The sequence below is a fragment of the Myodes glareolus genome, chromosome 1 (assembly GCF_982192425.1).
Source record: "Myodes glareolus chromosome 1, mMyoGla1.1, whole genome shotgun sequence".
NCBI classification, from domain to species: Eukaryota; Metazoa; Chordata; class Mammalia; order Rodentia; family Cricetidae; genus Myodes; species Myodes glareolus.
In genome coordinates, this window is record NC_142026.1 from 59,180,755 (window position 1) to 59,195,101 (window position 14,347).

Sequence of the window (14,347 nt, forward strand, 5' to 3'; positions counted from 1 at the left end):
TTTTCCTATAAACCCCCACCCCTTTTTTTGGACATAGGGCCTTGTTATAGCCCTGACTACCCTAGAATTTGAAGTCTCCCTGCCTTAACCTCCCATGTGCTGAGGTTATAAGTGTCCATGCCTAGCTTGTATATATACTTCATGGCAGCACATGATCGATTGAAGCTGGTGTGTGCAGCAATGACATCCCTGTGTGTGAGTCTTTCCAGGATTCATGTATGGGGCAGTGTCAGTAGGGATGTGTGATACATGAGTGGTCACTGTCCTGGTGATTGTGTTGTGAGGCTTCATTGTGTGCAACAAGACCAAGGAATTGGGGACTATAAGGGGACCTCGATTCTGGGCCTGGTTCAACTCCTGTATGTCTCATGTGTGCAAGCTAGGACAGTGACTCATTCTGTTCCTGAGAACATGTGCTCCTAAGATTTGTGTGTGCTCCAGCGTAGACCTGTTTCTTCGTGTGTGTGTGTGTGTGTGTGTGTGAGAGAGAGAGAGAGACAGACAGACAGACAGACAGAGAACATAAACCTCTGTGTGCCACTGTGATTTTTTTTTTCGAGCAACCTGGACTCCTGGCCATACTTGGTGTTGATGTGTATCTCCTTGTGCCCTGAAATCTTTATACGGGCATTTGGAGACAGGTGCAGCCCCCTCAGGACAGCTTCAGCTGCTCTCCCAAAATGTCAGCAAGGCATTGATTGCTCGCCTGGTAGGCCCAAGAATTTGTGGAAGGGGTGGGACATTCAAGTAACCCTATCCACATAGCCCTCCCAGGAACGGTGGCATCAATGTTATGCGTAGCTTAGTAGTGGAGCTGTTGCATTTTATATGCGAAGCTCTGGATTCAGTTCCCAGTACAGCATAAACAACAAAAATCTGCCTGGACTACTACAGAGGAGTCCTGTTTTGCAAATGTCTACTCTACGAGGCTGTCCCAGGTTGCTTTAATCTGGCTCCCACGTTGCCCCGAGGAAGCAGCGTGGAGAGGGTCATGCAAATAGTACATATTTGCTCATTTGTTCTACCTGACTTGGCTTCTCTAGGGACATCCCGTACTCACCGTTATTTTTTTTAAGTGCTTATGTAAATTACTGACGTAGGAATTTACATACACTTTCCAACTGCGCAGTCATTTCTCAATATCCTTTTGGATTGTGTGGTGGAGCTGCCTATGCAAATACCAAATACCAACAGTCCAGCCACTAGCCGTTCCTTGGCACTTTCTGCTCCTCGAGGTGGACTTTTCTATGTGAAATGCCTCATTTGCACCACCCACCCCTCCCCGGGACCGTCTTAAAAACTCACAGAACGCCTTTTTCTGAATCTGCGTTCCTACTTTCGCGTGGAAGGGGCGGGGCACACAATGCAAATGAGCCTTGCGCCTGGGGACCAGTTCACTTTTCTCCCGTAGGGTGTTCTAGGGCGCCCGGCAACATCCTGCTCGCGCATGCGCAGCCTCCTCGGCCGGGCCGCGGTCACGTGCCCACCGGGCGAGGCGGGGGCGGGGCGTCGCGGGCGGTGGGGGGCGGGGTATGGCGCGCTGTGAGGCGCAGGGCGGCTGGCACAAACGGCGGCGCCGAGGCCGAAGGAAAAAGCTCGGTGAGGAGGTCGCGCGAAGGGAAGACCCGGGGAGGAGAAGGATCCCAGAGGTCGGGCGGCAGGGCGCGGGCGGCCGGGCGGGAAGCGGGAGGCGGGGCGCGGGCGGCGGCGACCCCGCGCTGGGCGGGTGGGGGTGGGGAGGGAAGCGCGCGCCCGGCGCGGCGGGGCGGGCCATTGAGGGCAGCGGGAGCGCGCGGCCGCCACCGAGGGGAGGGGCCGGGCCGGTGCGGCCCCGCCTCAGTCGCCCGCGGCGTCCGGCGTCCCCTGGGCCGCTGCGGAGGGGGTTGGGAGGGAGGCCGTCTGATCCGACCCTCCTCCCGGCCTCCCTTCCGTCAGTCCGTCTGTCTGGCAGAACCTCCCTTCCGTCTGGGTGTGTGTCGGGCCCCAGTAGGCTTCCTCCCGTAGGGCACAGGTCGACCCCACCGTCCCTCCCGCTCCCCTGTAGTCTTGTTTTCCTCCCTGTTCTCTTTGTCCCTGGACTCCCGGTTTTCCCCGCCTGCCCTGGCTCGTGGCCTTCCACTTAGGTGATCCGGTTCCCGCAAATGTTGCGCGGTGGCAGTGCCCGCCGGCTCCCCACAACCCCGACTTTATCCTAGATTCCTCACTCCCGTTTTCTGTGTCACTCTCCGAGTCTCTATGGACCCCTCAGGCAGGTACCCGTTTCCCACTTATCGCTGTTGTTTTTCTCCCTCAGATCTCTTAGATTATTCATTTATTGCCGTCCTCTTATTGGGCCTCCCATGCAGCCTTTTTCTTCTACTCTTTCCCTATATTCCTCTGCCAATCCTTCCCTCTCTAATTCCCAAGTTCTGCGCCCCATCTTGCCTCAGTGTGTGTATGTGTTCACTGTGAATGTGTCTGTCATCTACTTACTGCTGGTACCATTTCCAGCCCTTTCTACCTGCTTGTCTGTAACTCCTCTTCTTTTTCTCTTTTCCAGCCCCCCCCACCAGTCCCTTCTCAAGCTCCTAGGGACAACTGTGGACTTGGGGACCAGTGAGCACCCCCGGGGCACTAGAGGAACCCCTGCTGCCTGCCCTGCCTCACCCTGCCTCACACCAGGCCCAGCGGCCCCCGGCTGCATCAAGTGGAGGAGGAGAAGGCGGAGGAGGGTGGCACCATGGGCCCGGGCCGTACCCTCCATGCCCGGGGGATGAAGACACTGCTGCCATGGACAGCCCGTGCCAGCCGCAGGCCCTGAATCAGACTCTCCCTCAGTTGCCAGGGTCTGTGTCAGAGTCCTTGGAGCCTAGCCGAGCCAGGATGGGGGTGGAGAGTTACCTGCCCTGCCCCCTGCTACCCTCCTACCACCGTCCAGGATCATCTGGTGAGGCCTCGGCTGGCAATGGGACCCCCAGAACCACAGCCACTGCTACCACTACCACTGCCAGTCCCCTTCGGGAGGGCTTTGGTGGGCAGGATGGTGGTGAGCTGTGGCCACTGCAGAGTGAAGGCGCTGCTGCGCTGGTCACCAAGGAGTGCCAGCGACTGGCGGCCCAGGGTGCCCGGCCTGAGGCCCCCAAACGGAAGTGGGCCAAGGATGGTGGGGATGCCCCTTTACCCAGCAAGCGACCATGGGCCAGGCAAGAGAACCAGGAAGCCAAGGGGGAAAGTGGTGTGGGCTGTGGCAGCGGTGGCAGCGGCAGCAGCAGCAGCAACAACAACACTACCAGTAGCAGTGGCGAGGCAAGTGCTAGGCTGAGGGAGGAAACGCAATCCTCTGCACCTGAGCGCCTGGCCCTGGACTACATTGTGCCTTGCATGCGGTATTATGGTATCTGCGTCAAGGACAACTTCTTGGGGGCAACACTGGGTGGCCGTGTGCTGGCGGAGGTGGAAGCCCTGAAGTGGGGCGGACGTCTGCGTGATGGGCAACTAGTGAGCCAGCGGGCGATCCCACCGCGCAGCATTCGTGGGGACCAGATTGCCTGGGTAGAAGGCCACGAGCCAAGCTGCAGGAGCATTGGTGCCCTCATGGCTCATGTGGACACTGTAATCCGCCACTGTGCGGGGCGGCTGGGCAACTACGTCATCAATGGCCGCACCAAGGTAAGGCACTTTTTCGGTGAGTGCCTAGTACTTTGGCATGTGGGTTTGGAGATAAGTCTGGGGTTATATCGCAGAGCGTAGGCAGCTCCACCAGAAGGGCTACAGTTACCTGCGGGGCCTTGTGTCTCTTCCTCTCACTGGGCTTTTTACTTTTTTTAAAAAAAATTATTTATTTTTGTTTTGTTTTACCTTGAGATAGGGTTTATCTATGTAACAGTCCTGGCTGTTCTGGAACTCCCTCTGTATACCAAGCTGGCCTGGAATTCAGTGATCTGCCTGCCTCTGCCTCCTGAGTGCTGGAATTAAAGGCGTGCACCACCACTGCCTGGCTGGGCTTTGATTTTTGTACCTGTTCAGCCTAGGATGGCAGAGGTCCTTGCCCTTGGAAGACCAAGGGTAGTTAAGGGTGACAGAAGCTTGTTCCACCAGAAGGCTGAAGGGAAGAGGCAGTGTTGGGGTAGCCTAGACTGAAGATGGGGTGTGCTGCCTGTCTAATTGAGCACCTGGGCTCCACTCTGCCCTTTGAGCCTGCTCTTGGCATCTGCATCAAGAGCAGCTTCCTGGAGGTGACACTGGGTGACAGTGCCGGCCCAGGTAGAACACTTGTCCACATCTTTCCCACTCTTCCCTGCCCTAGTCCCTTTCTTCATCCTCTGGCCGTCTGTCACTTCCTGCCTGCTTGTCTCCGGTCTCTTTCTTTGACCCTCTGTGTTTATAGTTTTCTCTATTCCTTTTTCGTGTTGCAGAACAGTAGATCCTAATGTTTTTGGAGCCAAGGCTTTTCAGATAATCTGCTCAAAGCCATAGACCTTTTCAGGAAAGGTGCACATATGGTTAGAATTTGTTGGTGGTTGTCAGGCTGTCCATTCAAGAACCAGGGGTCAGGAGCCCTGACTAGACCGTGACCTCCATGGCCTTTCCGTTCTCTTGATGGAAGAGTGTGAGCCTGAGTCTTGGTGTCATATGGATGCAGTCTGTTGAGAGTACCTGCTGCTGGCCAACAGCAGATCCTGACTGGTGATATTGTAGGCTGTGTTCTGCCCTGTGAGCGAGAGGCTGTGCTCATGATGGTCCCCTCCCTTGTCGCTTAGCTTCTATCTTGGTTTCTACCTCAGTACAGCTTTCTTTCCAGGCTGAAACTGGCTTGGGGATCAGGGTTTGCCACCCCCAACCCTTCCCCCTTCTCCCTGGGGCCCAGGCCTGTTTCCTCTCCACCCCAAGTGGAACCTGTCCTACTTCCCTCTCCCTCCCGTTACTTGATAGCTGAAGAGCCAGAACTGGCCCCTCCCTGGGTTTGGCTCCTGTGCAGGCAAGATCAGTTTTGCTTCCCGGGCTCAGCAGTGGCAACTGGTATCCACAATCCTCACAGGAGGGACGTCAGTGGGGAGACCAGGGGAAAGTGGGCTATAAACTCTTTAGCTTTAGAGGATGGGAAAGCTGGCTCAGGTGCCTAGCTACTAGCACTTTGGGAAAGGGTTGAAGGAATAGGTTGTCTCCCCTGCAGTATCTCTCCCGTCTGGATGTGGTTGGTTACAGGACCTGAGCTAAGATTGGGAAGTGGAAGAGTCATAGTGTAAGCTCTCAGTGGCCCTCATGGGGAGGTAAGCACAGGTCAGGCTAGTGGAAAGAGGGAGCCAGTCCCATCACTCTGCACAGCAGCTCCATGCTCTCTCACTTACAAAGGGTAAGGACCACGTGCAACTTCCCTTCTTGTGCTCTAGAGTGAGTGTTGAGGTGATGGCAGTGGCGGTGAGGACACTGACTACCAGTGTGGCCTGACCAGCGTAACCTAGGTCAGCCCTGGGTTACATTACTTCTTCCTTCTAGCCCTCTCTTCTCTGTTGACTTGTAACTGGAGGACTTGACTCTCTGGTATCAAAGATGAGCAGAGGGTACCCCAGTGAAGGTCCATCTTATTTACTTTGCTCCTTTAAGAGCAGCTTGGAGGCCGGGCCTACTGTCTGACTGAGACACTGGCTTCTGATGTGTGTGTGGTGGTGGTAGGGTCCTTAGCACATTACTAGTAGCAGGAGCTCCAGCATCCCTGAGTGATCCCTTCTCCCTGCTTTTGAGGGGGAAAGGGTGGAGAGTAAGTTCCTTTACCACTCTACTGCAGTCCTTATGGTTGAAGCTTTTCCTCAAGGGCATGGTTTCAGGGCAGCACTTTGACGTAGCAGGTAGTGCACTGGGTACTCTGACTTCTTGGACAGTCAGCTAGATGCTTGAGTCCTGAGCAGTAGTATTGTGAGATAAGCCCGCCGGGGACCACCACATACACACTCTTAAAGCCAAAAAGAAAAACTTTATTGCCAGTCAGTAGCTGCATGGGGAACATGCCCAGATCATGCAGCCCTAAACCTTATAGCTTTGTCTTTTAAGCCTTAAAGCACATCCTGGTTGTTGCATTTTACTGATTGTCACAATTAGCAAGAAGCAGAACTACAGAAGCCAAAAAACAAGGTTAGCACAGTTAAGGACTTTGCTAGAATTATGAGCCAAGTCTTTGCTCCCACTGTGGCAGATATTGGGGCCTATGTGCTGGATTTTAAGGCCAGAATGGTATCTCCAACATGGCCTCAGTCGTGCTAAGGTCTGGGGACCTCTTACACAGCATAGGCAGGAGTATAGGCTTGAAGGTGGGGAGGAGGTAGGTCTGTTGAGGCTGAGAGCAGAGGGAGGGTCAGGCCCTGCAGGGTGGTGGTCTTGGTGCCTATCGTGGGAAGTGTACTTTTCTGGGTGTGTAGTGCTGCGTGGTGATTGATTAAAGGCAGTACAGCACTGCCTGCCCTCCCATCAACGTGCGGAACCTGCTTGAGCTGTGATTGGACTCCCAGCTAAGGAGGCCTTGCTCCTCTCTAATCAGTGACTCATGATTCCAGGCCACCAGGGCCACAGCCACATTCTTTCCTGCCAGTGAGTGGTTGCTTAGCATGCCATCCCATCTGCAGGAGCAATGCAGAGAAGATTCGTTGTTCTGATCTTAGAGGCCTGGATTTCCCTCTGGGGCCTTCTCAGTTACTCTACCCTGGTGCTGAAGCCCTCTACTGCCGTGTAACCTTAGATGGTGGCAGGCTTTCCTGGTCTCTTTGCAAAGGTAGGATCTGTGGTGGATCAGGTGTATAGATCGGAGGCAGAGGCCTTAGGCATCCACAGTGGGTTGGGCCCTGGGATTAATGGGTTGAGAAGAACCTTGGGAGGAGGATATAAGGCTGAATCAGCTGACCTTCATGGAGTGCTGGGTAAGCCTTTTGGCTTGGCGGCAGATGGTGATGTGTCTGATTTTGAGTGTTTTTCTTTGCTTGTCTTGCTGAGCTAAACTGGACCCAAAAGTATAGCTGAGCATTGTCAAGGAGCCCAAACTTGCGGAGTGGTACTTGGATGGTAGGGTCGAGAGTGGTGGCTGCTGACTGGGCAAAAACCAAAGGGTTCTCTTGCTAACTACTCCATTTTGCTTCGTCTGAACTCCCAGTGGTGTTGGGTAGAGGGTGGCGCAAGGATTCTTTCCTTTAAGTAGCATTGCAGCTTGTGCTCCAGTTCTCTGTCCTGCGGCTGCAGTGCTGTGTCTTTGCAGACGTTCATAGTCTAGCTCGCTTCTCACAACAACCTGAAGTGGGGAACTTAATTTACCTCCCCAGTGCCACAGCTCATTCAGCTACAGACACTTGACCTTGTGGCTTGAGTCTGCAGAGGTGTCTGGGCCTTGTCTTACTTGAGCCCTGGCTGCCTGGTTGAGAGGCAGGGGAATGTAGGACTCTAGCCAGATCCATGCCCACAGAAACCAAGCCCAGCAGAGGCCTGTCTCTGAGATGTTGGAAACACCGTGTCTCCGAGGAGGCAATGCTGCAGATGGATGGAAGGGATTTATCAGCCCCGGTTTACAGTGGGATAGGAGGACTACTCAGGCACTGGGGCTGCCAGCAGTGTGCAGGATGCCTGGAGCTGGAACTCTAGGTTCCTGTCATGTGCACGTGTTTGGAATCTGTAGTCAATAGTAGCAGCTCTCAGCATGACTTCACATTAGGATTATCTGAGGGCACCTTTAAAAAAATCCAGGCTGCATCTCCTTCGAGCCCTAACAGAACCTCTGATGTGCGAAGGCTGAAGCCTTCATATCTCAGAACTCAGGCTCTGCTCTTGCTGGGTGGTTCAAGCTGACCTTGAACCTGTGTCTCTCCTGCTTCCACCTGCTAAGTGCTAGGATCAGGTGTGCACCATACACCTCTACACCTGACTAGGGTTAGGATCTTTTCAAAAAGCACTATCATTTACACATTGAGTCCCTCTGGTTTGGGGCTGGGTATAGAGGTAGGAGAGTGGATTGTTGAACTTGAGGATAGAGTGTGGCTGAATTAGGGAATGTGGGCTGGAGCTCACATAACCTAAAGTGATCCAGGACAGACCAGGGGCAAGGGTTTCCTCTGGTCTCAGTAAACTACCTTCCTCCATTTCTTCCAGGCCATGGTGGCGTGTTACCCAGGCAATGGCCTCGGGTACGTGAGGCATGTTGACAATCCCCACGGCGACGGGCGCTGCATCACCTGTATCTATTACCTGAATCAGAACTGGGATGTTAAGGTAGGGTGTGGGAGTTTTGATGGTATTCTAATATTCCAACTGGGGTTCTGTCCTCCCCTTCTCTCAGCTCACAGGGCAGTAAGGTCTGAGGGCGTCTCTGTAGCTGACTGTGGCCTCCTTTCCGGGAATGGTGCCATCTGCTTAGCCCCACCCAGACTTGTTGCGCACCCCCCCCTTCCTGTCCTTAGTAGCTTCCTGCCCATCTCCATGGCAATGTAGAGTCTGGGCTGTCATTTCATTTTAAGTGCCTGAGTGGTAGGAGGGAGTGATGTGTGCTAGCGCTGCGCCCCCTGGTGGGCGCATGGGTGCAATATAAGGCAGAGGCTACAGGCTTCACCAGTAGCCTTATCTGGCCTGCCCCCAGGTGCATGGTGGCCTGCTGCAGATCTTCCCTGAGGGTCGGCCAGTGGTAGCCAACATCGAGCCACTCTTTGACCGGTTGCTCATTTTCTGGTCTGACCGACGGAACCCACATGAGGTGAAACCAGCCTATGCCACCAGGTATGACCTGTACTTTAGGAATGTGCTCAGCTGTTTCCCCTGTGCCAAAGATTTCTTAGATCCTCCCAACCCTCAGAGTGACAGGGGAGAGTGATGAGATGCTGAGAGGGCCTAAGTGGGACCCAGAATCAAGTGATGTAAAAGGGTGGATGTGTCACCAGAGGTGGCAACTAGAATTGATCTGACTGCCTGATTTCCCAGGTACGCCATCACTGTCTGGTATTTTGATGCCAAGGAGCGGGCAGCAGCCAGAGACAAGTATCAGCTAGGTACCTGTTTTCCTCCTTTGCCCTTCATAGCTGCCAGGTCACAGTCCTTACCCTTTTTTTCTGGTGCTGAGAGTGGTACCCAGGGCCTTTGCCACACTAGGCTAGTACAACCACCAGCCCACACCCACAGCCCTTTTATTAAGTCCCTCACCCCCGGTTCTTGCCTGCTTTCCTGCTGTCTCCAGCCTGAGTCCCACTTTTCTCTTAATGTTCTCCCCTTTGTCCCATGTTTCTTTTGTGTCTCTGTCCCTTCCTAGTGATTCACAGTGTCTTGTCTTCCTCTCCTCCTCAGCATCGGGACAAAAAGGTGTCCAGGTTCCTGTGTCACAGCCAACTACACCCACCTAATGGCCAGTCCAGAGCTGCATGGATCAGCAGCTCCCTGCCTTCAGGGGAGCCCCGGGCCCAGCTGCAGCTCATTAGCCTCAGTGCCCGCTCCCCACCTGCCACTGCTGCTGCTTCTGGCTTCCTCCGTACTGCGTGGTGTGGCGGGCATAAGCATCACTGAGGACCAACAAGGAGAGACCTCTGCTGCCTTGTGTTTGGGGCTGGGTTGTGACCTAGGCAGTGGCCGGTGAGGCTGGTGGCCTATGTCCTGCCATGTCTGGCATGTCTGGTCCATTGCGTGTTGAGCTTAGAGGAGGCAGGATTTGGGGTTGAGGTGAGTCATGGCCTCTTGCTGGCGAAGGTCTGTTGGGGGGGGCATACTCATACCCCCTCCCCACTCCTCCAGCCTGGAATGTGAAGTGACTCCCCAACCCCATTGGCTATGGCACTTTATGGACTGGGATGCCATGGCTTGGGCAGACTAAGGTGCCATGAGGAGCATGGGTATGGAAGTCCTGCCAGCCAAGTAATAAAAGTTTACCTCAGAGCTGCACATGCTTGTATTCCTCTTTGTAAATAGATTTACATGTACAGTTAGGGCAACTAAGGACCTCAGGACCACTGAGGTCAGAGTAGTGGAGCCCAACTCAGCGGGCCACCAGGCGGAGCTGGAAGACTGGTGGCACATTGCCCAGTCCAGTGCACTGTGGAGTAAGGTTGATGTCGGCAGGACTTCCCACGGGGAGCAAGGAGAACTTCTGCAGGATGGCAGTGAGGAAGAGGAAGATCTCAGAGCGGGCCAGCCCAGCTCCCAGACACATCCGCTTTCCTGTGGATACATGGATGCAGATATGGGATGAGTGAGCACCTGCCAGTTCCCCAGTGCTAGCCACTCGGGTCCCCTCCCTCCTGGTCCAGACCTGGGGCAAAAGGCATGAAAGCATCATTGTTCTGGAACTCGCCCTGGTCATCCAAGAAATTGGTGGGATTGAAATGATCAGGGTCCTTGAATTGGGTAGGATCCCGGTGCGCAGACACAAGCAGGGGAATCACAAACGTGCCCTGGGGGTACACACAGTTACTGAGTATGAGCACCTTACAAAGACCCTTTATATTTTTGAGCTTGGCACCTAACCCAGGGCCTTGCAGGTGTTGGGCAAGTTCTCACCACCACCACCCCCCCCCCCCGGCCCCTGAGATGATATTAATAGCTTGGGAGTGGAGTCCTCACTGAGCCTAATTTCTAAATAGACACTTATGCTCCCTTCTCCCAGTGCAGAATTCTCAGACTCCCTGTGCACCTTGTGCAAGAAATGGTTCCTGAGGTGTGTATCTCGGGTGAGAGCCCGAGGCAGCCCCAGTGGCAGCACGCTGATAAAGCGCTGGATCTCATGCAGCACCGCGTTGGTGTAGGGCAGGCGGGTTCGGTCCTCCAGTCTGGGGGCGCGGGTCCGACCTACAGTGGCATCCAGCTCCTCTTGCACCTTGGCTGGGGTCATCAGAGTCTGAGCTGTGCTTTACTAAGTTCCGCCCCAGCTGCCCTCTCTTTCAGGCTCTGGGGAGGACCCAGTTCCCTAACCTGCCACCTCTGGGTACTTGAGCATAATGAGGAGCCCGTAACGCAGCGTGGTGCTTGTGGTCTCAGTGCCACCAAAGAAAAGATTGTGAGTGGTCATCACCAGTGTCTCATCCTGGAAATGGCTTCCCAGGTCCTGCTGCTCCTGTGGACAGAGGGAGACTAATGCAGCTGCTTGGTGGGAAGGGTAGAGGTTACTGCGGCAGGAACGTATACCTTATCCATTTGGTCGAGGAAACGATCAATGAAGTCACGGGGTTCCCCAGCCCGTCGTGACTGCCGGTGCCACTGAATTTGCTCAGCGATGAAGAGTCGGAGCTCTTGGAAATTTTTGAAGATTCGGTGGTGGGGACCAGGGATCCAGTCCATGAAGGATGGGAACATATTGTATGTCTGGAGAGACAGGGTTCTATTTATTTGTTTGTTTTTGAGATGTATCACTGTGTAGCTAACCTGGATCTCAATCTGTAGACCAGGATGGTCTCAAACTTAAAGAGATCTTCCTAACTGCCTTCCCAGTGCTGAGATCAAAGGCACGTGCCACCACCCCCTGCTGAAACAGTCTTAATTAATACAGCCTTGGAGAAGGCTGTGGTTTCCCAATGGGGAGATTAAATGAGGATTTTGTGGGTTATAGAACTCTGTCATTCAGTCTACAGTCTTGACACTTGCATCTTAATGTGCCACTGTAGGTAGGGCTATGTATGCCCCTGGGGGTTGGCATAAGGCTGTTTGTTCCTAAAAGGGAGGAATTGGAGCCCATCCTCTCACCTCACCCCATCGGGAACTCATGATGCGGAAATTGTCACTGAAGAGGTCCAGGAGCCTCAGGAACTCCGGGTCACCATAGTTATAGCGCTTTCCGAAGACCACAGAACAAATGACATTTGACACAGCGTTATCCAAAAGCTGCCGGGGGTCAAATGGAGCTCCTGGGGTTGAGAACAGCTTTGGTAGTAAAACTGTGGCTAGTAAGGAGACCCTTACCCTCAAAACTCTGAATAAGATGGTTTGATACCCTCACACAAAAGCCCTGGTCCCTCCACCTAGCTCCTTGGAATCTGCCTTGCACCAAAGCATTTTGGCGCTCTGTCAGTCACACCCCTTCGCCCCCACTCCCACCCCCGCAACCAGGTACTTCGTCTTTCCCTGCCAGGCCGCACCCATGGTGGCTTGAAATTCGTCCAACAGGCATGCCGCCTCCTCTAGGATGCGATCTTCTATGGTCCCCGTTCCCACGCCAAGCTCCCTCAGGACCCCAAGTGCAAAGTTGCGCAGCGTCTTCCAGCGCGGCCCATTAGAAAACACTATGCCTACAGTGGGAACCAAAGGTAGAGTTGGCCACGCAGGGTCCAGTTGCTTGCCACTCTTGGGACTTCTTAATTGCTTTGCTTTTTTTCCCCCAGCCCACGTGCCCTGATCCTGCATTTGCAGGTCGGATTCCTGACCAGCGCTTGCTCTCCAGAGTTTAGGTACTTAGGCTCCTATTGGCTGCGTTGTGAATGTCGATAGAACCCCAATTCTTAACGGTTCGCCCTCATCAGAGGCACTCTATTAGGCCCCGCCCATTTTGTCCGGCTGGTCTAGTATTCGCTCCACCCACGCTAGGCCTCACCGTTTCCGTGGGTGAAGCGTTCGAAGACAGCCATGGCCCCACGGCCGGAGAATGCATCCGCCTGCAGCACTAATGCATCCCGCAGTGCCTTGTAGCCGCACAGCACCACTGCAGGGCGCGGTCCCAGCCACACGGTGAACACTGGGCCCCAGTGGCTGGAGAGCTATGGGGAGTGGTGCTCAGAAGTACTCAGTCCAGGCTTGTGATCTCCATAGAGACCTCAGAGCCCTCGTCTTTCTCAGCCCTAAAAGTTTCCGTCTCAGCCCCTCATTTCACAGGTCCAGGAGTTCTAAATCCCTGCTCCCTTTTCAGACCCAAGAGTTTAGCCCAGCTCTACCGGTCTAGACCCTAATCCTCCTCTCCCAGCCCTCCTCCCTCAGACACAAGGGTCCAGGCCCCAGCCTCCTCCCTCAGACACAGGGGTCCAGGGCCCACTCTGCTCCCTCCAGACACAGGAGTCCAGGCTCTCTATCCTCTCAGCTGTCTCCTTTCAGTAAACCAGGATTTCTACCCTCTCTTCTGAACACAATAGCATCTTCACAAATCCAGAGTTCTGCCCTCCCAGCCCACAGCAGGAGCTACCTCCATGAGCAGACGGTCCAAGTGTCCAGACTGCAACTGCAGCAAGTTCCCCAGCAAAGGCAGTGGCTTGGGCCCAGGGGGTAAGCCTCTCTGCAGCTGAGCTCGGCGGACCAGCCAACCCCACCAGGCAAGCATCAGCATCAGAACCGGCAGCAGCAGCGCTGCCACGCAGGTGACCATCGTGCCTGAGATCCTTGATGCCTGGAGTCCTTGGCACGGTTTAATTTGCAGGGAATTTTAAGGAGGGAGCAGTAGGGCGGAGATCAGTGTGGGAGGGGTGAGAGTCTGGGGTTGCTCTGATCCCTGTACCCTGCCCCCAGGAATTCTTCCAGTTCTCCTCACATGTGTTCTCCCCCAGGCGTCGTGCTGTGTGTGTGTGTGTGTGTGTGTGTGTGTGTGTGTGTGTGTGTGTGTGTGTATACACACGAGTATGCCCTTCAGTCTGCCATTTTCATGTACAAACTCAGCCGGGTGCTCTGGTGATGCATCCTCTCAAGACCCTAATACCTGTAGACCTGTGTGTTCTTCTGGACCATACCTCCAAATGACAGACAGGTGTGTGTATCTTTTGCTTCCTGAATACATTCCCGACTCCTATAGCCACCACCGATATCACTGGCCTGGCATGCCTGTGCCCTGGGCCTGTGGTTCCTAAAAACTCATACCTGGGACTTTATCAATTCTGTTGCTTTTCTTTCTTCTTTATAAATAACTTTTATTTAATTTTATGTTTATGGGTGTTTTGCCTGCCTATATGTCTCTGCACCCCATGTATTCCTGGTGCTCAGGGAGGCCAGAGGAGGGCATCAGATCCCCTGGAACTGGAGTTCCAGGACTGTGAGCTGCTAAGTGGGTGTTGGGAACTGAACACCCACAGTTGGTTGGGTGTGGGTCCTCTGGAAGTGCAGTAAATGGTCTTAACCTCCTTGCTACTCTGCTCCTCAACTTCCCCTTTTAAAAGATTGGATTTCATCATATAGTCCAGACTGGTCTCAAATTCATGATCCTCCTGTCTCAGCCTCTTAAGTGCTGGCATTAAAGGTGTGCACCTCTATTCCTGGCTTTTTCCATTGTTCCTGGAAGCCTGTATGCTGTTGGTTCCTGTACTTTTCCCACTGATGCTTGTTGCTCTTCCCTAGGCTCTGGTGCCACCAGCCTTGCAGTTTTTGGGAGACTTTCACATTCATTCTGCTTACTTCTTGCCCCAGAACGTGGGCTACCTCCATCCCCAGGCTTTGGCTTTCTTTCCAAGGT

General features: G+C 54.1%; 2 protein-coding genes across 8 annotated transcripts; one reads left to right on the top strand and one right to left on the bottom strand.

The window, feature by feature from the left end:
• Positions 1 to 1,506: 1,506 nt before the first annotated feature.
• Positions 1,507 to 9,873, top strand: Egln2 (egl-9 family hypoxia inducible factor 2). Of its 7 annotated transcripts, XM_085693827.2 has the most exons (6): positions 1,507 to 1,599; positions 2,540 to 3,648; positions 8,104 to 8,223; positions 8,588 to 8,724; positions 8,926 to 8,993; positions 9,286 to 9,514. In XM_085693827.2, exons 2-6 carry the CDS (start codon positions 2,770 to 2,772, stop codon positions 9,339 to 9,341), a joined length of 1,260 nt encoding a protein of 419 aa, XP_085549953.2. In that variant the 5' UTR covers positions 1,507 to 1,599; positions 2,540 to 2,769; the 3' UTR covers positions 9,342 to 9,514. The 7 variants fall into 7 exon arrangements, with proteins under 7 accessions (XP_085549953.2, XP_085549929.2, XP_085549958.2 ...); XM_085693803.2 differs by lacking the exon at positions 8,926 to 8,993 and having other exon boundaries at positions 9,286 to 9,873; XM_085693807.2 differs by lacking the exon at positions 8,926 to 8,993 and having other exon boundaries at positions 1,517 to 1,649; positions 9,286 to 9,873.
• Positions 9,863 to 13,288, bottom strand: LOC125404613 (cytochrome P450 2F3-like). The gene is made up of 9 exons (XM_048440614.3): positions 13,094 to 13,288; positions 12,512 to 12,674; positions 12,060 to 12,209; positions 11,668 to 11,828; positions 11,113 to 11,289; positions 10,900 to 11,041; positions 10,622 to 10,809; positions 10,241 to 10,382; positions 9,863 to 10,149 (listed from the first exon to the last, which is right to left on the bottom strand). Exons 1-9 carry the CDS (start codon positions 13,271 to 13,273, stop codon positions 9,968 to 9,970), a joined length of 1,485 nt encoding a protein of 494 aa, XP_048296571.2. The 5' UTR covers positions 13,274 to 13,288; the 3' UTR covers positions 9,863 to 9,967.
• Between the last annotated feature and the right edge of the window lie 1,059 nt (positions 13,289 to 14,347).

Coding starts and splice junctions, on each gene's coding strand:
- Egln2 (XM_085693803.2), top strand. CDS start 2,770: ATGGACAGCCCGTGCCAGCCGCAGGCCCTGAATCAGACTCTCCCTCAG. Junction 8,224..8,587: donor ATCAGAACTGGGATGTTAAG/GTAGGGTGTGGG, acceptor GCCTGCCCCCAG/GTGCATGGTGGCCTGCTGCA. Junction 8,725..9,285: donor AAACCAGCCTATGCCACCAG/GTATGACCTGTA, acceptor TCTCCTCCTCAG/CATCGGGACAAAAAGGTGTC.
- LOC125404613 (XM_048440614.3), bottom strand. CDS start 13,273: ATGGTCACCTGCGTGGCAGCGCTGCTGCTGCCGGTTCTGATGCTGATG. Junction 12,210..12,511: donor ACGCTTCACCCACGGAAACG/GTGAGGCCTAGC, acceptor TTCCCACTGTAG/GCATAGTGTTTTCTAATGGG. Junction 10,383..10,621: donor GGAACCATTTCTTGCACAAG/GTGCACAGGGAG, acceptor GTGTACCCCCAG/GGCACGTTTGTGATTCCCCT.